This window comes from Rattus norvegicus, chromosome 6 (assembly GCF_021556685.1).
Source record: "Rattus norvegicus strain SHRSP/BbbUtx chromosome 6, alternate assembly SHRSP_T2T, whole genome shotgun sequence".
NCBI lineage: Eukaryota > Metazoa > Chordata > Mammalia > Rodentia > Muridae > Rattus > Rattus norvegicus.
The window spans coordinates 16,619,912-16,644,953 of record NC_141539.1 but is presented as its reverse complement, the minus strand read 5'-3'; the positions used below and the strand labels follow the sequence as shown (position 1 = coordinate 16,644,953).

The 25,042-nt window shown below is 44.7% G+C and overlaps 1 protein-coding gene across 5 annotated transcripts in view; it reads right to left on the bottom strand.

Moving 5' to 3' along the window:
* Positions 1–25,042, bottom strand: part of Thada (THADA, armadillo repeat containing) — a 300,575-nt gene that overhangs the window by 74,541 nt on the left and 200,992 nt on the right. For 3 of the 5 annotated variants that reach the window (XR_015621847.1, NM_001191769.2, XM_087553032.1), the window contains 1 exon segment: positions 12,477–12,595. The exons of the other annotated variants lie outside the window; for them this stretch is intronic. Coding sequence is in view for 2 of the 3 variants with exons in the window: in NM_001191769.2 (NP_001178698.1) it covers positions 12,477–12,595 (119 nt within the window). In the remaining variant the exon portion in view is untranslated. 5 annotated transcript variants of the gene reach the window in all.

The window sequence follows — 25,042 nt, the reverse complement described above, 5'->3', positions numbered from 1 at the left end:
CCGCTTGCTATATCCCTCCATGCTTCCTCCTGGGGCACAGCCTTTCTCTGAAGGGAAAGGATTCAGGAGAGCTGAGGCCTTTACCCTTTCACCAGGGCCCTAGGGGAGGTAGTCCATAAGTCTGTGGTATTCCACAGTCTGTGGAAGGCATGGCCCCTCTCAAGGCAGGTCTGAAAACACTCCTGCTCTGCTTCCCCTCTGCCACACACAAAGGGGTCCTGCAATCTCAAGCCATGACTTCCCCTGTTGCTGCATGAAGGCTCACCTGGTCTGTTCAGAGGGCCTGCAGGGAGCCCCTGTACTCCCGGAGACTTGTGTTTTTCCATTCTTCTATTAAGCATCTTTTCCTTATTAATGCACTACTATTCAAGCTGTGTGCAGAGAATGATGAAAAGGAGACCTTGTGTGGGTTTTGGGATTTGTTCAAAGCCTGGGAAACAGTTTTATGAGAGATGCATGTTTCCCTCCCTCTGTGACTTGTTTAAAAGTAAAGTTTAATATGCTGCCAGAGAAATTGCCGGTTAATAACTTAATAAGCTATGAGCTGGGAATTATGGGAGAGAAGTGGTATCTAAGAAGACCTTTTGTAGTTTGGTCTTGGAGGTTACATAGCATTGATTATGCTATAGGATGATAACTGGGCCTCTTTATTCTTCCAGCTCACTTTCCAGCAGCAGACAAGGATAAACAAGCAGGGAGAAAGGGACCCTCTGGATGCTGAGTGACAAGTCTGGATGTATCATAGGGAGAATGTCTTATGTCATGTCTGAGAAGCTATGGTCATGTGAAGTTGGCCAGGTATAGGCTTGAACCTTGGTTTCAGCAATGAGAGCAATAGAATAACAGTATACCACATTTTACTGAAAAAGTCATCTTAACAATATTCTTCTTTAATTTTATCTTTTTACTAAGAAACATAGACATTACTTCTCCATTTTTCAGAATCAACAACACTGTTCATAGAGCTCAAGTAACCACCCCAAAATCAGGGCAAAGCCAAAAATAGTCAAGGTTTTCCAGACAAGCACATTGTATTTATGCCCCCAAACACAACTCCTGAAGAGAGAGTGAGTGCCAAGCATAAAAGGCTATGTACCCACACACGCCAGTGTTGCTGTGCACCCACACACGCCAGTGCTGGGCCTCTTTCCAGCCTGACATGCTAGCAGAGCCTAAGCTACTGGGCATAACTTTTACTATTTCTGTTTCCTTCCTTCCTTCCTTCCTTCCTTCCTTCCTTCCTTCCTTCCTTCCTTCCTTCCTTCCTTCCTTCCTATTTTTTGAGTCGGTATCACTATGTAGTTCTGGATGCCCTGAAACCTACTTTGTAGACTAGGCTGGCCTCAAACTCAGAGATGTCCCTACCTCTGACTCCCCGTGCTGGGATTAAAGGTCTGAGATAGCACACAGGCTTATCCTAACTTTAGAGCTTTCAACTCTGAAGGTAAAAATGGAGCCTCTGGATGGTACAGGGCACACTAGTGGGCTCCAAGGTCTACCTGGCAGTGCTTCCTCTGATTTTTCTATAGCATGCTCTCCCCGAAACCCAGGCTTGAGGCTTCCTGTTCAACAGTCTCAAGAAGCAGGCCCTTCCCAGAACACAGGCTGTCTCTTCATCCTCAGAGAGGAATGGTCTCTCAGCCTGCATGGGAAGGAGCTCCCAGACGTGCAGGCGGCTGCCATCACTGTTGAGGCCCAGGTGCACAGGCAGCTGAGGGCAAGGAGGAGTGGAAGGCAGTGCGGCAGTGCTGGGCCTCTTCCAGACTGCTCCGTCATCCAGGCAGAGACCTGCCCCTTCTCTACAAGTCTTCCTGGAAGAGGGCTAAACCCCAGGCACACAGGGCATTTGGGTACAGGGCCTAATGAGCTCAGTACTGAGGCAGGGAGGGGCGTATTGCCATACAGTCTGTATCAGAGGTACTACCTCCAGATGGTCACTGCTACAGGACAGTGGGCAGCCAGGAGAGCTAACCTTCTCAAACACCGGAATCTATACTCCGCCTGGCCTGCTGGAGTGGGCCTCTCAGGAAGAAGCCTGGAACAGCAGCCTCTGATAGCAGAGTGTAGAGCTGGGTCCTCTACAGGAGGGTGGCGTCTGCGAGAGGCCTGGGTACAGTGCCGGCTTGTAGGATCTTCTACAAGGATGATCAGGCAGAGGGAGGCGGGGCAAGAAGTAAATCAGAGCTTGTTAGTTTCACCCCTAATTGGAACCATCTTCTGGGGACTACATGTCTGTTACAATGGCTTCCCCCACCCCCCAATCACCTCTTCACTGTTCTGAAATAGGGAGTCAGGGTACTTCTTTGGTCCGCTCTGTGCTTCAATGGGAGGGCAGCCATGCAGGTCACCTCCAGGCCCCACCTCTGCCTGAACTATAATTACCATCTCTACTAGGTTTTAGCTTCAGCATCTTGAGTTTCCACAAAAGCTTCTTTTTGAGGGAAGAACTTCCCCAAGTGAGATAATCTTTATATTCCCTTTCCAAGTAAAAACTCCATGGTTCTATGGTCCTCTTAACAAAAACACAAAGACAAAGCCATGCCATTCCCATTACTAGTGACAGGTGACTGAAATTTTGGACTTCAAGTGTGTCTAGGAAGCTGCCTCTCACCAGGGTCTACTGAGACCAGCGATTGTTTCTTACAGTCGTGGACCAAGTACAAATTCCTTTAAGGCCACCCCGTCTGAGCAGCATCTCCTCCGCTCTGTCTGCCCACTGCTCGTCATGTGTGATGCTGTAGTGTCTCACTGTAGCATCCTGAGGCGCCATCTTGGCGGGTTCTTTCCTATGACTTCTGCTGTTTCAAACTGCACTCCTGTTTTAAAGTTAATCTCAAACATCCACCTCCCCTGGAAAGCCTTTTCTTCTGTACTTTGTACCTGCTACCTCCACTGCTATTTGAGCTCCACTACTGGTTAACTTTTTCATAGGGACCCTGGACTGCATTATAACTAGACCATGACAACTGAGGCCCCACTGAGGCTCTAGTCCATATACTGAAAGTGCTCACCACAATGCTGAGCTCTGTACTGAGGCTCCTTGGTGCATGAGAAGCGGATATTGTTAATTTACTCAACAAAGGCTTGTCTGTATCCATATAACCTCTCTCATTCTGCAATCAAATAGCATTAGCCTTATCGAACAACTAAACCTCAGCTAGCCTGTAAAGAAGGTCTCTTTCCTCCTGGAACACTTCCTTGACCCCTCAACCCACAAGCTAGCATTTATTTCTCCCATCTCAGCTCTTATTTCAGTCCTTACTAAACTCTTACTTGCTCTGGTTAATTTGTTCTTGTCTTGGTCAGACTTGTTTGTTTGTTTGTTTGTTTTAAGAGATTTATTTTTTACTTTATATACATGGGTATTTGCCTGTATGTATGTCTGTGTACCATGTGCATGCCTGCTGCCTATAGAGGCCAGAAGAAGGCACCAGACCCCCTGGGACTGGAGTTACAGATAGTTGTTAGTTGCCAGACAGGTGCTGGAAACCAAACCTGAGAACAAACTCTGTAAGAACAGCAAGTGGTCTTAAACCACTAGGTTATCTCTCTAGCATCCTAATGTGGTTTCTGAAACAGGGACATTATCTTCCACCTTATATTTATATTTTGGCTTTTGAGACAGGGTTTCCCCACTGCAGCCTAGGCTAAAGTGGCAGCAACCCTCCTGCCCTGGCCTCCTGAGTGCTGGAATTATAGGCCACAGAACTGTGTCCTAGAAGTACCATTCATTTTACATTCTCCAGTATGCTACTATATTATTCTCTACTGTCTGTGAACTGGAATTGCCTTTAATTCACTGGGCATGACTCAAGGAAGATGCTGGTTTATCTAAGAGACCGAACTTGATACACTTTAAAAGGAAAAAAATACCCCACTGTACTAGGGTTCTACATAGTATTATGAAAATCCAAGTCAGACCAGGACAATATTGTGCAAATCTTTGAACAGCAATATTTCATCCCCACTTTCACACAGCAATGAGTAGAGGAAGACTTATTTCTATGCCTGCAAACAAGCTCCAGTGTGGGGTTACAGATTTTGGTGTTTAAAAAGCATAAAGCATCAGCAGTTGGGGACTGAGCCTGGTACACAACTGTGTGAAGAGACTGTCTTCCACTTTCCACTGCAGTGTGAAGCTCCGATCCTGAACGACATGCTACAAGGCTTAGTTAGACAGAGTAACCCCATCTCACTGCTTTACCCTGGCTAGCTTGCAGAAGTCCAGCTGTCAGCAAGAAATGCTTCCAGTTTAAAACAGCTTGCTCCTTGTTACAGTTACAAAAGTCGTATTTAATGAAGGGGATGTTCTGCACCTTGTTTCACAGGTTTGGGCTGAAATGTAACTTCATACTTATGTTGTTTTAAAAGAACAAAAGGATCTCCTCTCGAGGTGTCATGGCCTTAAACATTCCTGAGATGTCTGAAAGGGTCTAAGTATGTACCAATTTCATCTCTCCCACTACTCAATTCTTCACCAGGTTGAAGGTGACTTCAAGTAGGCTGAGTTAGAGGAGTAAGGAAGAGTCTTAATAGAAGTCTCTTCTTCCCACAGAATCTCAGGCTGAGACGAAAGCAGTGGTGGTCACATTCTCACTCATTCTGTCCTGTCTCCCAGATGTGGAGAAGAAGGAGGTGAGGGACTGCTGGGGAAACCGTTTAGACAAAAGAAGGGAAGGGAGAGAAGGAAAAGGAGAGGAGGGGAAGAAGAGAGGGGGAGAGAGAGAGAGAGAGAGAGAGAGAGAGAGAGAGAGAGAGAGAGAGAGAAGAGCAGCAAGCTCAGCCCAGCCTACACACCAAAGCAAAGCTGCTGCTGGCGGCTACGTGACTCACGGCCTTGCTGAGACTCGTGTGCCTTCAAGTCTTGGCAGGGACCACAGATGATAGCCTTACAATGTCCCATGATCACCCGACTACAGTAGCCCCTCTGGGCAGGACTCCTGCCAGTGGCATAGAGGTGGGACAGCAAGCTGCAGCATGGCTGAGGGCTGATGCCACACTGTTTCTCAGGTCACTGCAAAAGAAGAAGCTATTTCCTGTGGAGAGGAGCGGTCTAGAACACAGGAGACTGGGAAGGGGCTGGGGCCATGGGATGGTAGAAGCAGACCTAAGCCCCAGTATTTCTGCCCTTGCAGTGTAGTCTCTCCTGTGAATAATTCTGGTGGTTAGAAAAGATGTGCTGTCTTCAGCTGCTGGGAAGCAAATGGAATTCTTTCTAGAGCCCATTCTGTAGCTGGCCACAGACCCCTGGGCAAGACCTGGGATTGCTACATACAAGCAAGCTCCAGCCTTGTCTCCGTAAGCACATTTTACTCACATTTTAAAACCCATAGGCCCTCAAGGGGAACAGCACTCAACTTACCGGGGACAAGTAAAGAAGAGCACAGGGGTAGGAGGAGCGTGCAAAGGAAGTGGGTCAATGTTACAGTTCAGAGTCTGCAAGTCAGAGTTGGCTTGAAGGACCAAGTACTAGAGCTGGCCCTGAGAGTAGCTCTTTAGCAAACACAAACTCTCCCATACCTCTTTCCTTCAACACCATTTTACTGAAAACGCAAACAAACAACTCCTCTCCCAACACACACACATTTCCAAGGCTGCTTTCCTCCTAACCTTGAGACCTATTCTTGTGTTGTCAAGAGCTTGTTTTCCTCATCAGACTATCAGACTGTTATTTTACAAAATGACAAATATCCAACTGCATGCCAACAAAGCACCAGTCCTCCCACAGGCCCTGAGCCACAGGGATGGCTGCTTGGACCAAGGAATGTAATTTGCCCACAGAGTCCTGGTATCATGCAGGCCTGATGTTGGGAGAGCATGCAGGCCTGATGTTGGGAGAGCATGCAGGCCTGATGTATTTGATAGTCTGCTCTTACAGCTCCAAGCTTCTGCCTAGCAAGGGAGAACAAGGCCATGAGGGCGAGAACATCTCTAACTGGGATATATATTTACAGAGGCTGATGTTTGGAGCTGGCCAAGTACTTAGGCTCTCAGGTCCTACTTTCATCCTAACTTGTGAGTTCTGAGCATACTTCCTTTCTGAGAAGCTCTACTCTAGACAGGAAGTCCTAAGTCCCCAACATAACAGTGTCTGGACAGATGGAGGCAGTAAGGTATGGGAAAAAGCTTGACAAAGATTTGGCAGCTGAGTCCTCAATAAATGTTAGTAGTTTTCAGTGGGGTTCGCACCTGGCCAGCTATGTGAATGGATGGATTCTCCTGACCTCTGTGGGCTACAGTTCTCCACATGCGTAGAGCCGAGGAATGGGGGTACACTGACTTCATGGGGTTTTCCACATTTAAAATTCCAAGCCCAGGAGTCTGCCTGAGAAACTGTTTTGATGCCCTCTTTGCACACTGCAACTGTGGTTTTAAGAATAGTTGCAGTGCTTAATACAGTCTGGCCTAGCTCAGACAAGGCTGACAAAGTGACCCGAGTCTATTCTACCTTAGCCACACCTTAAAAGAGGAAATGTGACATGACCTTCAGGGACAGTGACCACATGAGGGTCCCAGGCTTCAGTGGACTTGGGAAGGGAAAGGCATTTATTTCTAAAGCAGGGCCTCTCAGGGTGGGAGTCGAAGCCTGTAGGGTTTAAATCTCTCCAGGTGATTCTGGCGCTCTAGCGTTAGCCTCAGGAACTATTGTTTGGAATGAAAACTTACTCCAGCCACCCTGGCATTTGTTAAGTGCCAAGACCAGGAGTCAGTCTCCTGTGGATCCTAATGGGAGGACAGCAGTGATGTGGGCGAAGCATGCTCTATTAACAGAGATGGGCAGGGTCAGAGTGTGCCACTGCCATCCCAGCAGTGGGAGGGCTGTGACCAGACCCTGGGTGTGCACCGGAGACTGGCCTAGGCTGCGGTGCAAGAGTCTGTGTGAGAGTAAAAGGAAAACAATCACCATCTGCATGCCCATCCCCGAGGGCGGAGAACGAGAGCGGACGTGCAAACAGGCACATACAGAGAGACAAAGCACACAGCTTGCCACCAGGATCTGAACAAGTTGTTAGTTTGGTACCTGGCACCTCTGGCAGAGCACGCAGTACGCCCAGGCCTAGCGGTACCCTTAGAAAGCCCAGGGAAAAATCCTTAAGAAGCAGAGACAAAGGTTAAATAAAGTGTGTCAGTTACTGTGTTAAAACATTAAAGTTGAAAATATAACTATACTTGTTTGACTTATCTCTGAACTTATGCCAAACTAAACTAGTGTTATACACAGGGCGTGCCTCCACAGGAAAATTAAATTTCTAATACCAAGAGAATTTTGAGATGAACTCATGGAATCATATATACCATGATCCAGAGTTTGGTACAAAATAGGCATTCTAAAAAGCTTTAGAAGGGGTTGGGGATTTAGCTCAGTGGTAGAGCGCTTGCCTAGGAAGCGCAAGGCCCTGGGTTCGGTCCCCAGCTCCGAAAAAAAAAAAAAAAAAAAAAAAAGAACTAAAAAGCTTTAGAAAACCTTAAACTTTTGGCCAAGGTCTCCATACACTGTTGGCACCTGTAACACTGTGCTCTCTCTCAAGAGACTTAGTCTACTTTTAGAAATGAAACCTAAGGCCAGAATTACAGACTGACTCCATATACATAGTCATACACAGAGAAATTTTTATTAGAACATTATTTAGGATGTTAAAAAGTAGAGTAATGAAGCCAGTTATAATGGCACATGTTTTTAATCCCAGCACACTTGGGAGGCAGAGGCATGCAGATCTTGGTGAGTTTCAGGAGAGTAAGAACTATATAATGAGACCCCATCTCCAAAACCCAGCAAAACAAACAAATAAACCCAAATCTGTGTGTGTGTGTGTGTGTGTGTGTGTGAGAGAGAGAGAGAGAGACAGAGAGAGAGAGACAGAGAGAGAGAGAGAGAGAGAGAGAGAGAGAGAGAGAGACATAGAAAGATGCTTAAACCCACTTGTCAACAAAAGATTCTTTTCCTAATTAGAAAAGGGAAAGTTATTTTTTGTAGAGATGGTTAGTGGTAGGAAGACACCCACCCCCATTAAAAAATAATCCTGAAGAAATGTCAGTACAGATTTTGTTTAGAGCACTTGCTATTTTTAAATGTTTTAAGTATGAAGCTACTATGTTACCCCAGCCCTTCTATCTGTAAAGCTAACCCTGTACCATGAAACAGCATCTCTTGGCTCTCCCTCTGCCACACACCACTCTGCTTTCTGTGTCTGTGAATGACCAGCTCAGCCCAACCCTCTCTCCAGGCACCTCCATGCGGTGGCTCAGGTCAGATCTACCTTGCTGGCTGCAGTAGGGCACTGGCCTACATGTGCAAAGTCCTGGGTTCAATCCCTAGCACTGGGGATGGGAGCTTTTCTTTAAAGATGGAATAATGTCACCATATGTATATGCCATATTTTGATATACTGTCAGCAACGAACACTGCTGTTCTGTGGTTTAGTTACCAGGAAGAAAGTTGCTACAAGCAGGGTAGCACAACTGTCTAAGGCCCTCTCTCTCTGGGTACTTAGAAAGAGAACTGCAGGATTATATACTGATTCCAATTTCAATTTTTAAGGAAGTGAGATAACCATTTTCCATAGCAGTCATAAAGTTTTAAGTAATAACAATAGCAAATATTTTCATATCACCAAATGAAGAAAGGAAGCTATAATTTTTATACTGAATAGAACCTTAGCTATGTTAAACAAAAACGGGAAAACATAAAGCAGTCACATAAAACTGTTAACCAATAACACGGTTCCCACTGAGCTGTGGTAAGAGTGGACTTCATCTTTATATTCCTTTTCAGATTTGTGGTAGGCTATTTTTCCTTGACATGAACTGATAGTCCATGAAAACCACTGAAGACGTTCAGTTCAGTAGAAAATGTCTCCCGTTGGCCATTCCATTACCCACCCCACTGAGTCTAGCCGTACACAAAGCTCACCACTCTTTCCTTCTCTTTTTGGGCTTTGTTTTTTTGAAACCATTTCACTGAGTAGCTCAGACTGGCCTGAAATTTGCAACAGCCCTTTTGTCTCTGCACCCCTAAGTAGTAGAATTAACACATGTGTACCCACACACATGGTTTATGTCATCAAGTTTTCTAAAAGGAACACCCAATACATATTTACTCTTTTATGACTGAAGGAAACATAAGATAACAAACCACTTCTAAAAAAAGTTAAGGCCAATATAATTGTAATCCTAAATCACAACCAAAGTAAATAAGCTGTTTCCTCTTCTTAGTCTGCTTGAAAGAGCTTTTCAAGTTCTTCCTGTTGGGCCTGTGACTCTGCTAGGACAGCCGAGTTGCAGCCTGCAGACAGCAAGGACAACAGGAGGGCCATCCTTGGGGACTAGAGGGCATCCTCCTGTGGCATCCCTAGACAACTTTTCCAGGATGGGGCTCATTCTTACTTGGTTCCTGACCTGGGCAGGCTTTCTGCCCCACCAGGAGCTGGTAACTGCTGCCCTCACCCCAGGGAAAGACGGAGAACTGGACTGAGAAGGGAAGGCTAAGAAAAGGGAGAAGGGAGGGATGGGAAGGATTAGTGAGCTGATTTCCGTGAAGACACTTGACATCCTGGAATGAAAAGTGGCCTGGAAGAGCAGACTCCATGTGCTCTACTCAAACCACATTCCCAGCTGGCCATTTATCATGTAAAAGTCTCCCCCAACTGTGCTCAACCAGATCATATAAATAAGTCCTTATTATTCCTGCAAAGTCAAAACATGAATGTATGACAAAAGTCTGTGTGCTTTCAACTTAAGAGTCCAAATTTTAAAATTCGGTTGATCATCCATAGATCCAATAAATTTTTTTAAAAAGAAACTTTTTGGAACAAAGGGACAACTAAATGGCCCACACTCTCAAATTCTCGAGCTTATTGGACTGAATGAACTCAAGGGTTGAATAAACTACAGGAGGAGAAATGTGTTACTGCTAGAACTTAAACCGATAGTTTCTTTTCCCAGCAACAGTAATTTCTCATAGGTTACACTAGAAAGCTGCAGAGTCCTCAGTCCGTCCTAGGCACCTTTATCTTTCATGTGTAAATGCCCAGGAATATACAAGGGCCTCTTGAGCAGTTAACTCTGGAACACTCCCATAGTAACACCTTCACGGCATAGCAGGAAGAAGTCAGAAAGGATTGCCTTGACAGGTAACTACCATGACCCTAAATGGGTTCATTTGAGCATGCAGTTGACCAGTGTAGACAAACCTCTCCCACAGCAAGAGACCCTCTGAGACGAGGCAGGCCCAGGACAGGTGTTGGTTTCATTACCTACATGGTATTCTATAGTTTTCAACTCAGCCTATGGGCATTTCTCAATGATGTGCATAATAAAGAAAGGCTCCTGCAAGGCTCTGGAATATCCTGAGCTTCTGCAGCAGGATTTCCTCCCAAACCCTATTCTAGGCTCTAAATACACCCTGATTAATACTTGTAAAAATGTATGTTGGGAGTGTCTTAGTCAGGGTTTCTATTTCTGCACATACATCGTGACCAAAAAGCAAGTAGGGGGAGGAAAGGGTTTATTCAGCTTAATTGCTGTTTTATCACCAAAGGAAGTCAGGACTGGAACTCAAGCAGGTTAGGGAGCAGGAGTTGATGCAGAGGCCATGGAGGGATGTTATTGGATTGCTTCCCCTGGCTTGCTCAGCTTGCTTTCTTATAGAACCCGAGACTACCAGCCCAGGGATGGCACCACCCACAATGGACTGGGTCCTCCCCCTTGATCACTAATTGAGAAAATGCCTTATAGCTGGGTCTCATGGAGGTATTTCCTCAACTGAGGCTCCTCCTTTCTCTGTGATAACTCCAGCTTGTGTCAAGTTGACACACAAAACCAGCCGGTACAGGGAGTAAGAGAAGACCTGGCATTAGGAGCCACCCACTGAGTACAAAGTTCATACTTGGATAACAGAGAGTTGACTATAGGAAACAGGACTTTGGCTTTCCTGTACTCTGGGCAAGGAGGTAGAAACAAGTAAGCTGATGTGACTCAAGGCTTTATTTTCTAGGCTAAGAAAAACTCAGAAGTGAGTGGAAGGGATGATGACATTAACAGCATTGATTTGGACAACAGTGACAGGGTCCATGGGGATGTCTGCCAAGGTGGGAAGGCCCTCTCCAGCTGAAGAGTGTTGTGGGTAGAAGTAAGACTTCGCCAGCCATCTTCAGGCACTGAGCTAACTGAAGTCCATCCCTCCATCTTTTTTCTCATGCAACAAGAAGGAATGGACGTCCGGTGAGCCTGAGCAAAAGGGATAGATTCCTCCCTTATAGGCTTCAGAACCAACGCTTAACTCTTGTCGAGGGAATGGCTAAAGATGATTTTCAGCAGAAGATTCTTGGAGATCCCCCATTTCCTGATCCCCAGAAATAGTAGTTTGGAAGGCCTGACCTAATACTTGGTGAAAAGCTAAGGCACAAATGTAACCCCAGGTATCTGTTCTCTGGAAGTGTGTCTAGAGAGGCAGAAGGCAAGCGTTGTCATGCTTAGGGAAACAACAGCTTACCATAACCTCAGTGGTGATTCCGACAGAGAGGACCCAACTAGTAAGCATGCCCACAGTTAAGTATGACTTGAGACAGTCACTACATATCCATCACCACACCCACCACTTCGGACAGCCACCAGCGGCTCTCCTCACTTTCAGTGTGGCCCACCCAGTTTCCTCTGCTTCATGGATGGTTATCGAGCCATTTCACAAGGCCATCTTAAGTACCTCTGGCCTCTTTTCCCCCAAGACAGGTTTCTCTGTATAACAAAGCCCGGGCTGTCCTGACCTCAATTTGCAGACTAGGCTGGCATCATATTCATAGAGATCTGCCTGCCTCTGTCTCTTGAGTGCTGTGATTAAAGGCTTGTACCATTACCACCTGCAACTGGCCTTCTTCTACCTTTGTCAGAATTAACTCACACGGGGCCTTGAAGAGAGACTGTCCTACCAATATCTGGGGAGCTAAACAAAGATTTTGAACAGTGTTAGAGTTTTCTCTACATATAATAAAATGGAAGATTGTTTTTACTTTATATCACTCTTTATCTTTTATATTCTAAGTTCCAGAACGAGCACATGTTAAGAATGGCAAAACAGTAAAAAGAAAAAGAAAAAAGAAAAAAGAAAAGAAAAGAAAAGAAAAATGGCCCCCTCTGCTTTTGTTGATATAACTTAGTCCTGGCAATGTTCTGGTCCCTTTTCCATGCAAGTCCCACCTTCTCCTCAGTGCCTTCTAGTTGCCCAAGGAGCCACGGCTTCTAAGGGTTTGTACAATACAGATGAAACAACAGAGTTGGGTTCTTGATGAGGGTAAGAAACAGCTGATATTGAATTGTATCAAACCCCTAGCCCCAAAACTCAGCAATTTTAGAAAAACTTTCAAGAAATACTTTTGTTCATCACAACGCAAAGGTCTAAAATACCCCCAAAAGTCTGGAAACTAATATGAATAACTTAAAAACTCCTCACACTAGAAACAGCATGTGGGGCTTTTACATACCTCATGGCTAGCCAGAGTTTGGCTTTGGTACAAACAGTGATGTCACTCAGCTCCTGAAGGAAATCTGCATTTATTCTGTGTTTGGAGTCTGTAATGTAGGCTTGTAACAAATGAAAAACCTGAACCAGAAAAGAGAAAAAAATATTCTGCTGAGAAAAGGGTTGTTCTTCCCTTTTAGATTTCTTCAAAACAACCCCTCAAAGGAAACCGACCCTATCTTCATAAGAAAGCTTGCTGAAAAGTTTCAGGGCTAGAGGGATGCAGCAGTGGTAGGCAGCCCGTGGCCTGGCCAAACAAACCCATGCTCTCGGTCACTCCCACAATTCCCCACAATTCCCCAGACTGAGGATCACTGTGACCACAAAATCATCAACCTCAAGAGCTCCTTAGGTAGAAACAACCCATATGCTGAGTTCAGCTAAGAAGTGGAATTCCCTTTATGTCAGCAGCCTTACAAGAAACTAAACTCCAAGCCTGCATGGGAAGGAACTATGAGTCTATGTGGCTTAGACATAAATCTGGGTTCATTAGGGCAATGTGGGCTAATGAGGTAGGCACCGCACAGCATGTCTATGCAGAAGCAGGAAGCAGTGTCTGTAACACACCTTTCAGACTTCTCCTTCGCAGTCAGAAGGGTAAGCAATCAGATGTGTACACTTTCGACACTTACAAGTATATACCAGAATTAGGGGCAGAAAGAGCAGAGTCTGGTGTCTCGAGTGTTTATGTTTATGATGGTGGCGCTGTTTGACCACACAAGCAATCAGGACCATGTGCAATGTGCACGGCTCCTCCTCAGCAATGGCACCCACTGTGCTCTGTGAGGGGCACAGATCTTTGGAGAGGAATGGATGAGACAGAAGGTTCTCTGGCCTGAAAGCTTCAGGGCACACAGTTCCTTTGGTTCATCAGTCACCTACATAAGCAGATAAGGATGAAGGAAACAAAGTGCCAATAAACACAGTAAGAATTAAAAAATTCTATTTTAGCATTTTCTTTTCCTTTTCTGTTGCATCCTCTGCCAGGTGTGCTGGGATTATAGACACGTAAGCTGCCACACCTGGCTTTATGTGGGCTCTTGGGATAAGTCCAAGTTCTTTACTCATGGTACCATCTCCCAGTCTGTACCTTAGTCTTCTAAGTGCTGGGATTATAGGTTGAAGTCATGTGTCCAGATTCTCCCCCTGCTCCGCCCTCTTTTAGATAAGAAATGAAGTAGCTTAGGGTAGTCTCAAACTCCCTATGTAGCTGAGGATGGCCTTGAACCAGTTGATCCTCCTGCTTCTGCCTGCCTCCTGAATACTGGAGTTACAGGTGTATGCCACCATGCCTAGTGTGGGCTCAGCCCTTGTGTGAACAGTGAACACCTTCTCTGCAAAGGACCTGTTATTTTAGAAGCACTGATCACATGCTGCTCCCTTACCACAGCCTGCAGGGGCCAAACCACCCGGCATAGAGTCTGGAGAAGGGGCTGGCTGGGGCTTCTGTTTCTATGTGGTGACTGCCAGAGGGAGAAAGACCTCCCTCGGCCTCAACCTCCAGTGTCCCCAAAGGGCTGGCAAGTCACTGAGCCTTGCTTTCTTTTCTCCACAGCTGCACTAAACCAACCACCAGGGCTTTCATGTGTCACAGCGCTGTAATTAATCAGCAGACACCAGCAAAACACACGGCTGTGGAATTTACTTGTCAAGAGAGCTGTGAGGTTTCAAATGCTTCTCATTTAGAAGCAATCACTTCAGAAATAACCCCCTGTGGATGTTTAAGCCCTGGCCTGTATTTGCTCACCTTCCTTGGCAAAAACAAGACTGTTTTTGAAACGCTTGGTAGCTCTGGCTTATGAATGTCAGCCTACGGGTCCATCAATTCTGTCACTCTGGGCACACACCAGACAGTAATTGTAATCCTAGTAACTCATCAAGGACAGAGAGTGATCTGTCTGCACCTGACCAATGTACACAGCGGGGCATGCCGGCAACCGGGTAGACATAAGCAAGTAGGAGAGGCAGCGCAATAGAAACCCAGCACACGTCAGAGAAGCAGAGGGGAACAGAGCAAGGACGAGAGAAGACAGGGCAGAGGGAGAGGAGTAGCTTGCAAACAAATGTGAGATAGATTAGTACTTCTGAGAAATAGTAATGAAAAGATGTGAATGCATAGCCCTCCTCACATGACATATGAAAGGCTGGACTCAAGAAAAACGAGGCGATGGTTCAGTGAGAAGTTCAGGGCAGTTGGGTTGAAAGACACAAGGCCACCCTTCTCTCCTGCATTTGCCTACAGTGCTGGTACTGTGGTAAGACCCAGGCCTGGGGTGACTTGGAAAGAGCCATGAGAGAGAGAGAGGCTTGAGCTGCCAGGCCAGTGAAGGAGCAGGACTCACTGGCCACACAGAAGTGCTGATAAGTATACTGCCAGTTTACAACAGTGTTCAAACACCCAGTCTACAAATACTTACTAAATGAGTGCTGTTATCAGATAGTGTCCTGGGATCTGCAGCAGGGACCAAGTAGTCTCCTCTCTCTGTCTGTCTCTGTGTCTCTCTGTCTGTCTGTCTCCCTCCTCCCTCTGCCCCTCAGCTTGTGGCTCTAGTCATGAGGACAGGAGAAGTGGAAACCCAGCAGCCTCCCTGATGCTGCACGTCACTGACATCACCCGCCTGGCTTTCATGAGCCGATGAGTCTACTACATGGTAGGCACTCGGCAGCACTGAACAGGACATGTGATGGTGGTTAATGTCTCTATTGACAGTAACCTTCCAGGATACATTCTCATGGAGGCTGTACACTGCAGTAGGAACCAACTTGTGGTCAGGGTAGACACGTAGCTGAAAGATACCATTCTCAACTCCCATGACTCTTGATGTGATGAGACAGCCAGGCTATATAAATGGAAAGACTCCAAGCACATGGCATACACTCTGAGGGTAAGCAGACGAGGCTGTAAAACCAAAGGACTAGCTATGTATATCTTTTGATTAACTAAGTTAACCTCTGTTTCTCCATGTTAAATATAGAAAGATGGTGGTCTCCTCTCTTCAATTGATTATTACTCTGTGTGTGTGTGTGTGTGTGTGTGTGTGTGTGTGTGTGTGTGTGTGTGTGATAGTACATGTGTAGGGTCAAGTGGCATATTTGCAGATCAGTTCTGGTGATGGAACTTAGGTTGTTAAGCGTGCATGGAAAGCACTTTTATTGGCTTGGCTCAATCCTACTGTCAGCTAAGTGACCCCCTCTGTGGGGAATATTCCAAGGCACTGTGGGTACTTGAGAGACTGGTCTTTATTTTTCCTATATACACATACACATCTATAAAAAGTTTAACTTTCAAAAGAGAAATAAAACAGAAAACAATATACTATAATAAAAATTACTTAAAATTTATTACCTTCGTTATTGGAACTTTTTCCTTTTGTTTTTGTATTTTTGACACAGGGTTTATCTGTGTAGGTCTAGACATATTGGGACATACTCCATAGGCCAGGCCAACCTCAAACTCAGAGATCCACCTGCCTCTGCCTCCTTAGTGCTGGATTTAAAGGCATGGCCACCACGCCCAGTTTGACCTTTAACATTTTTAGACTGTGGCTGACAATAACTGAGTCTTCAGAAGGAGGCTCTAACAGGAACAGAGGGATTTCTGCAACCTCTCTCTCTCTCTCTCTCTCTCTCTCTCTCTCTCTCTCTCTCTCTCACACACACACACACACACACACACACACACACACAAATACATACACATATACACATGGAGCACACACACATCTACCTGGCATACATTACATTCCTGATAAAATTGTGGGTTCTATTGTGCATACACTGTCTGTTCCTTCCCTGTTAACCCTATTCTGAAAACAAACATTATAGAAGAATTGATATTCTTATCTGTCAAGGAAAAGAAACTTGCTGGGGTCAAGAGATTTAATTTGAAAGAAAAAAAAAAAAAGGATCCTATTACAGATATGGAGTCTCACGACTACATACAATCCCAGTTCCAGAGGATCTAATGCCTCTTCTGGCTTCTACAGGAATTAGACACCTCTCTCCCTCTCCCTCTCCCTCTCCCTCTCCCTCTCCCTCTCCCTCTGTCTCTCCCTCTGCCTCTGTCTCTCTGTCTCTCTCTCTCTCTCTCACACACACACAAATGTATGAACACATATGCACTCATATATATATATATATATACACAATTTAAAAAAATCTTTAAAAAGGTATTTAGTATTTAATAGTGGTTAGCTAATTAACAATGTGCCACACTAATGAAAATGTAAATAGTAGAAGAGAGTTAGGGGAGAGAAAAGGAATGTACACGGGAATCCATGTATTATCAACATAGTATTTTCATAAATCTCTCACTGTTTTAGAATAGTCTTCCATTTACAAATGTCTTCGGACTGGTCAGGGATCAGCCTGGTGTGTGGGTCAGGATGAGGAAGACCTCAGAGGCAATGTGATGGAATTCATCCTGTCATGTGGCCAGCAGAGTCCTCTTCAAAGGGAGGACTTCAGGGATGGGAGCTGTAACCTTCAGGGAGATGTCAAGGGCTCTTTCAGATAAGACAGGGGGTCCAGGACCCTGGCAGAAGTCCAGTTAAGAGGTGATATGCTGAACCAGAGGCTAAAGACTAATAGGCATGTGGGCTACGAGGCCTCAAAGCCTACACAGTGCTTCTGTAAAAACACAGACGCCAGGAGACATCATATCGGCATCATCACTTATTTTCAACTTCTTTTGAAACTCAGAAGAGCCATTTGTAGTGGACCTAACAAGGCACAAGTTACCTGTGCACAGCTGAATGGCAGGTGCTACCTACTGCCCACTATGCCAAGGGAGTATTAATGCCATTTGTCACTACTCACTTTTCTTAACTTTGGAACATCAAAACCAAAATGAAATATTTACAAAGTGCAAGACTGTATCAAAGGTCTGAAATCAAAGGATAGACAGAGAGGGCAGGAGTTGAAATGATTCCTCTAGGTACTCTCTAAGAAGCACATCTAATCTCTAGCAACAGTGGGTAAAAGGAAGGCTCACATGTGAGAGCCTTCATGAGCTACCAAGTAGGTGACAGCTGGGACAAAGAAGCTGGACAACAGAAAGATATTCGTAACTTGGGAAGTTGGGCTACCTTTCCAGATCAGGAGCAGAGGGCATCTCCAGCAGTCTGAGAATGAGGGAGAGGGACTGGATTGTTTGGACTTAACATCTCATTTACTGAGCTTTGGGGTGGGGACATCTGTGTGATAGTTTCTCAGTCAGTCATTTATTGCACAAAACAGCAATTCTTTTGAGCCCGAGACTGAGCTCTGCTTATCAATTAACCTTAGAGCAGAGGATAGTTTACCTCTAGGGTAGCAGGTCCTTAAAGCACACTCAGGGGTGTCATCAAGGAAAGAAAGGAGAAGAAAGCTTTGCTGCAGCAAGACAGCCATGCCTGGCAGCTCAGCTGCTTGATGACTCAGCTCCTCCTGGCTCAGTTGGCAAAGATCCAACTACACCAACCTGGCCAGGGGTGCATTCAGAACTCAGGTCACAGCAGAAAGAGAGAAATGACTCCGTGAAGTTATTCTCTGACCTTCACATGAATGCTGTGTACCCCAGCCCCTAACATCACACATACATACAGCAACAACAACAACAAAACAACAACAAAACAACAACAACAAAACAACAACAACAACAACAAAACAACAACAATGTTCCCAGGAAGAAATAGTTAGAAAGAGCTTGCTTCCATCAAAAGACGCAGAACCAATCACAGTTGGCAGCAGCATACCCACCCCCCCCCCAACCCCTCTCACAGGCATGGCTGCTCAGCCCTGCCCTAATGAGGAGGAGTCCCTGTAGGGACTGTACTGAACGAAGGTCGGGGGTTCCTGTATATCTTACACTGAAAAAGTAAGTCGTAATGAGACACCACATTGAGAACCTGGAAACAGTTAGGGTCGCCCTCTACCGAGACTCGAAACACAGAGAGACTCTGGGGGTGGAGATGGTGGGGTGAGCAGGCCTGTGGGAAGCATGAGGTCCATTAGGGCAGCCCAGGATCTTAAAAGCAGCTCCACAGTACAAATGTAATGCATTCTGAATAAATGTCATGAGCCTAAAAAGAGTCATGAGGTGATGCCCTGAAAAACCTCACACTGCACTGGTAAAATATGTCTGGCTTATGCTGCTTTACTAAAATAGAGACTTGTTTGGGACAAGATCAAGATGATATACGGCTGTTTGGGAAAGCAATGCTGAGTCGGGTTTCTCCTTCACAGAGCGTGGCTTTCAGACCAGTTTCCTCCCTTTAAAATCAACAGCAGCTGAGCTCCAGAAGCCTGCAGGCCAGAGCAGTCACAGGCAGGCCATGGAAAAGGCCAACTCCAGTAGGACAAGAGACAGTCACCTCAAAGGTCAGATCTAAACAGGGTGAGTAGACGAAACCACCAGTGACCCTAAACTCTGACGATCAGATGCTAGTTCGTTCAAACTGGATTTTGCTAAAAAATAAAATAAAATGACCTAAGTTCAGTCTTTCTCCTTGTGGAGCACTCAGACTTGGCGAACACTTTGACTCTATTCCATTCAGGCCAGTGCACCCACCTGCATCTGCCTTCCTGCCTGCCTTCTTCCTGCACTACGCTAACCCAGCTAAGTCACTGCCACATTTTTCCAAGCTCAATGTTTACACAGGATTTTATTTCGGCTGCTAAAACATCTGCATTTTCTAGGGACTTAAATAAATGATCTATGCTGGGAATGTACAGTATAGGGTATGTCAGCCCCACCTCCCTCTTTTCTCAACTCACTGTTAGAACAGGCAAACACTGTTTCAGCCTGTACTGGGAATGTGAATATTTATCCTGTCGACTTAATTCATACAAACAGAACTAAAGACAGGCAGGCAGGCTGAAGTATTTCATGGCTTTAAGTCAGACTGAAAAAGGAGGTAGGAGGGGAATGGTTGAGAAAAGAATCTAAACTTTCTAATTCACGGAAACATGCCTCTTCACATAACTTAAGTGGAGATAGCAAACATTTCAAAGGCAGACCGCATATGTATGTGTGTATGCGTGTGCGTGTGCGTGTGTGTGTGCGCGTGCGCGTGCCAGTGTCTTGGAAAAGCCAGGGGAAAGCCCAGTTGCGCCTGTCAGTTCCAGTCACTTTAAGGTGGCTGCAGGACTGGTTCCGTGCTTCAGGTACACCGACTGCAGCCTCAGGCAGAGCGAGGCCTCTCAGGAGCGCTCTTCTTGTTGCTAGGGCTTGTTGGGCACATGTATTTGCTTGTGCCATTTGTAGAGTCCAGTCACACTGTCACAGGCCTTGGAGGAGTGTGGGTTCTAGGCAACACCTTAACGACACTTGAATTCCTTAGCTGGGCCATCCTCAAGAAGATGGGCTTGTGTCACCCACAATTATCCCATAATGTTAGAAATGAAAAAATCCCATCTATTAGAAAGCAGGGCAGAAAACGTTTCAGGAGGCTGCTCCCCTAAACCCTGGTCTGTTTATGAGATGAGAGAACACATCCCTGCGAAGTTCTTGGTAAGTGGTACCTTCGTGGAGGAGGACACTAATCTCAGGAGAAGTTACTTCTTTCCTGACCAGTCTAGGGAGTGTGTCACTGGGAATGCACTATATACCTTGAAGGACTGAAAACATACAAACCCATTCAAATAGGCGTGTGGAGATTTGCTGTGCCCCTTCTGTCTAGAACTCTCCCATAAAGCTGGTCAAGAGCCCAAAGACCTTGCACGTGGATAATGTCTTTCCTCCAATACTTATTTTGACATATGGCTGTCAGATTTCCTAAAGGGAAGCTCTGAGGGCAACGCTTACGTGTAGTTAAAACCCTCTTCAAGAACTAGCTGGGCCCTGAAAGCTTGACCTACAGTTCCAGTTTTACCTTCTACCTTCTCTATGTCATAAGCCTATTCTGTGCCCACAAGAGGTGAAATCCCATTCCCGACAACCTGACAAATGCTACTTGGTTCAGCCTGGCCCTTCCCGTCTTCCCTTCTACTCAAATCATAGGGCCAACTTCAAATATTTCTGGACTTGCATACTGAGCTCTTACCCTTCCCTAAGCTCTCATTTCCTTTTCAATGCCTTATGGTCCTGTTTGCACCCCCCCTCCCCTCCCTCACTGAAGGGATCAGTGCTGAGGCCTGACCCAGAGCCTCCTCACGTATGCTCACGCTCTTCCTTACCTTAAGCCACATGTCTAGTCCCTTGAATCTGTTGTCAGTTATCACTCTGCAATGCTCTTTCCTAAACTAGAGATCCTCGAGCAAAGACTGTGTCTCATTCTCCCCTACAGCCCCTTGGAGGTCCTAAGGTTGTAAGAGGTTTGTCTGGATGAAAAGACTCACTAAACAGAGGGACTTACTTGTTGATATATATATATATATATATATATATATATATATATATATATATATATATATGTATATTGGCTCTTTTTTTCGGAGCTGGGGACCGAACCCAGGGCCTTGTACTTCCTAGGCAAGTGCTCTACCACTGAGCTAAATCCCCAACCCCTGACTTGTTGAATTAGAACAAGCCTCACTCAGAGGCAGAGGGAACTGAATTTGAGATTGCATTTGTTCTGAATCACCACACTGGTGTTACAAATGTTACAATGTCATTAAGGAACCCGATTCTCAAGAGCAGAGTTCAGGGCCCTGAGCTTCTAGGTACTGGCAAAGTTTAAATACTGAAGCTAGTCAGTCTTTGTTCAAATAAAAAAAAAAACCTTTACCTTTCATTGTTGAGAACTATGTGTAAACATTTAAAAATTACAGATAAACTGTTTGCAAAACAGATCTATTTAAGTCCCCCTTTTAAGACTCATTTGGTAACCAAGGCTGGCATAGTACTTGCTATGTAGTTTAGGCTGGCCCTGAAATTGTGGCAATTCTCTGCCTTAGCCTCCTAAATGCTGGGGATATTGGCATGAGTCATGATGCTTGGCTAGGACAACATTTAAATTTTCTGTATAACTGGATCCTTAATGATTTGAGGTCAATAGTAAAGACTGTGATATAGCAACACTTATCAAAAAACAACCAAGCAGAGTCTGGAAAGACTGCTTAGTGATTAAGAGCACTGGCTGCTCCTCTAGAGGACAGGGGTTCAAAACCCAGCACCCACATGGTAGCTCACTACTATTTGTAACTCTGGTCCTAGGGATCTTGTGCTTTCTTCTGGTCTTCTGGGTACCAGTTATGACTGTGGTGCATATACACACATGCGGGCAAAACACTCATACATATGAGAACACACAACATAAATACCAACCAAACAGAGCCAACCAATAAAAATAACATGATTAGTTCAGTCAAGACACAGGCAGGGGTATGTTGGTGGTAGCATAAATGAAATAAAATTAATCAAGAACGAGCCATTGTTAAAGTCGAGTGACACCACTGAAGATTCTTCTATTACTTGTTTATACCTGAAAAAGGAAGAGGTGGTGGGGGTGGGGAGAAAAAGCACTTAGGAGACAGAGGCAGAGGCAGGCAGACCTCTACAAGTAAGAACGACTTATTCAATAAAATAATAGAAAACAACCCACCAATCCTTTGTGATATACATTAGTTAGATTCCTACCTACTGTACTGGGGATAAAACAAACATGAAAAAACCAAAAATGCAAACCTATAAAAATAATTGGTGAAAATGGGGAATCGTCTTATTTTCTTCAATCAAAGATGTATTTTTTCTGATCTTGTATTTTTTCCTAAGGAAGGAAGAAGTCAGTAACAGGGTAAGGAAGATCAGAATACAATATATCCACATAAAAACTAGAAACTAAAAAAAAAAAAAATCACATTTATAATTATTTTTAATTAACTTATTTATTGCAGCAGTATTTGTGTGGAAGTCACAGGCCAACTTTCAGGAGTCAGTTCTCTCCTTCTCCCCTTGGAACTCAGGTTGGACGGCTTGGAGGTAGACACCTTTAGCAGCTGAGCCAACTCACTGGCCCCAAACTGGAAAGTTTATACAGCAGAGTGCAGCGATTGGTCAGCAGTAAAGGAAGAACTGGGGAAAGGACTTGCTAATCCGTCTCTCATTAACAAAAGTGAAAATAATTAAATATGGGGCAGGGCTTGGGCATGGTGAGAAACACTTTTAATACTAGCACTTAGGAAGCAAAGGAGCCAGGTGTCTGAGTTCTCTAACTCAGAACTTAGCCAAGACTTCACAATGACACTCTTTAGAAGGGGGTTAGATTTTTCAAAGCTCCCTAATTTATGCACCATCGATACTGCCATAATTCTTTTCATGGTGGCCTCTAGGACAAAGGACATATTTAATGCTTTGAATTCATTAGGTGGGTAGGTCCAAACAACCCAAGGAACAGCTCTTGGTGTTTGTAATAATACATACAATCTGAAAGGCTTCTGCATCTGACTGCCTTCTCACAGAGACACAATATTTACTAATGGGATGTATGTGCCCACGACTTCCCATGCCCTGGGTTCCTCTCCTCACCGCTCCCTGTTAATTTCTTATGACACTTACTTTCTATCATGTCAGCTACCCATGTCAATTTTACAAAGACATGAAAAGAGCTAATGTTTCAAACTCTTACTTTGAGTTAGTAGTTCCCATGTCTGACAGATGTCCAGTGTCACAGAACATTCTCCCTCAGTTTGAAAACATCCCATGCCTTGACACACCCCCTTGGGAACTGCAAGTATTTAGCAAAGAACATAAACAATGTACAGATGAAATACAAACAGCCAGTAAACATCTGAGAAGATGTCTACTCTCATTACAGTGTAACGACTGCAGTAACAGTGTTCACAGAAATAGGTTCGCAAGGGCACTGCTATGTCCTTCCACTCTGCTCTGACTCATTTCCTCTCCTCCTACCCTCACCCACTGGTTGGGTCCGGACAATGTATTTTTAAGCTAAAGTGATTTCACAAAGAAATTTTTTGAAAGGGTAAAACCCAATTACTAAGAGAATAAACATGAACTCCTCATGAGTTAGAAACTGACTGGCAGAGCCATGTTTTTGCACATATAACTTATGATACTTCACAACAGGAGCTGGGTAAGACAACTCCACACCAAGTTTACCAGTACCTTTCAAAATGGACAATATGCATTTTCTTCAATCTCACAATGTCCTAGGTGTTTATTTTGCAGCCACACTTCCAGGTATACATGTTCAAGAATGATCATTAGGAATACTGATTGTAAAAGGAAAGATTAGGGGCTGGGGATTTAGCTCAGTGGTAGAGCGCTTACCTAGGAAGCGCAAAGCCCTGGGTTCGGTCCCCAGCTCCGAAAAAAAAGAACAAAAAAAAAAAAAAAAAAAAAAAAAAGGAAAGATTAGAAATCACTGATACAGAACCAGCTGGAAAAGCTGCAGCATATTCCTGTGAGTCCCATAGCCAAAATGTACACCTATTAAGAATAATTGTGAATTTACATGTACTTAATGGGAAACATCTCTAAGTCACTGCTAAACAAAAAGGAAGCTATAAATGCTACCGTCATATTTCTATTACTGCCTGGGATTCTACATTCAACATTTCTGCTGTCTATAGAATCAAATCAAATCTATTTATTCATCTATTTTATTTTTGGGAACAAGGTTTCTCTGTGTAGCCTTGGCTGTATTAGAACTTGCTCTGTAGACCAGGCTGGACCTGAACTTATAGAGATCTGCCTGCCTCTGCTTCCTGAGTACTGGTATTAAAAGAATGTGCCATCACTGCCTGGATATAAATTTCTGTACTTTATAAAACTTTTTAGTAAGAATGTGTTACTTTTCAGAAGTTTTTTTCTTTAGAAATAATTATAAACCCCCTTTGTTTGCTAAACATGGCCTGTGTGCCTTCTGCCAAGTTTCCTCCAATACTAACAATTTACTTAATTGTCTTATACAAAACCCAGGAATTTGATCAGAGTGCACAAGATCATGTCTATAATCCCTTTGGGGGTAGAGACAGGAGATTAGGAACTCAAGGGCATCCACAGCTACAAGTATGAGGCCAGCCCAGGCCTCAAGAAAATCAGCCAAAGAAAACAAATCCCAGAAAATTCACACAAAAACAGTGCTCTTAACTTTATCCAAGGGGTTAGCATTTTATATGTGCTAAGTGTATAGAGGTCACCTGATCCCAGGTAGAGATCTGCGGAATCAAGTGACAGTGCTGTTGGCCTACCATCATAAAGGAAACCACTACTACTCATGAAGCCAGAAAAAATGAAATCAAAATATACCTAAAAAAAAGAAGAGAAAGAAATTAAATGCTCACTAATCCTACTCTCAGAACGAACCCCGGAGACAGGCAGCCATGTGAAATTTTTTATCAAGATATTAAAAGAAAAAAAATCAAGGACACTTCCGGTTTTTAGCTGGAGCCCCAACCTTGCTGATCCCCGCCTGTAGCTCACTGCTCCCAAACCCCTTGGGAGAGAGAGCTCACTGCCTGGACACGTGGGCACTCCTGAGACTGCAGAGTGGGAGAGACCACCAATACTGCCCACCCCTGCCCACATCCCTGGCCCAAGAGGAAACTGTATACGGCCTCTGGGAACTGGAAGATAGGGGCACT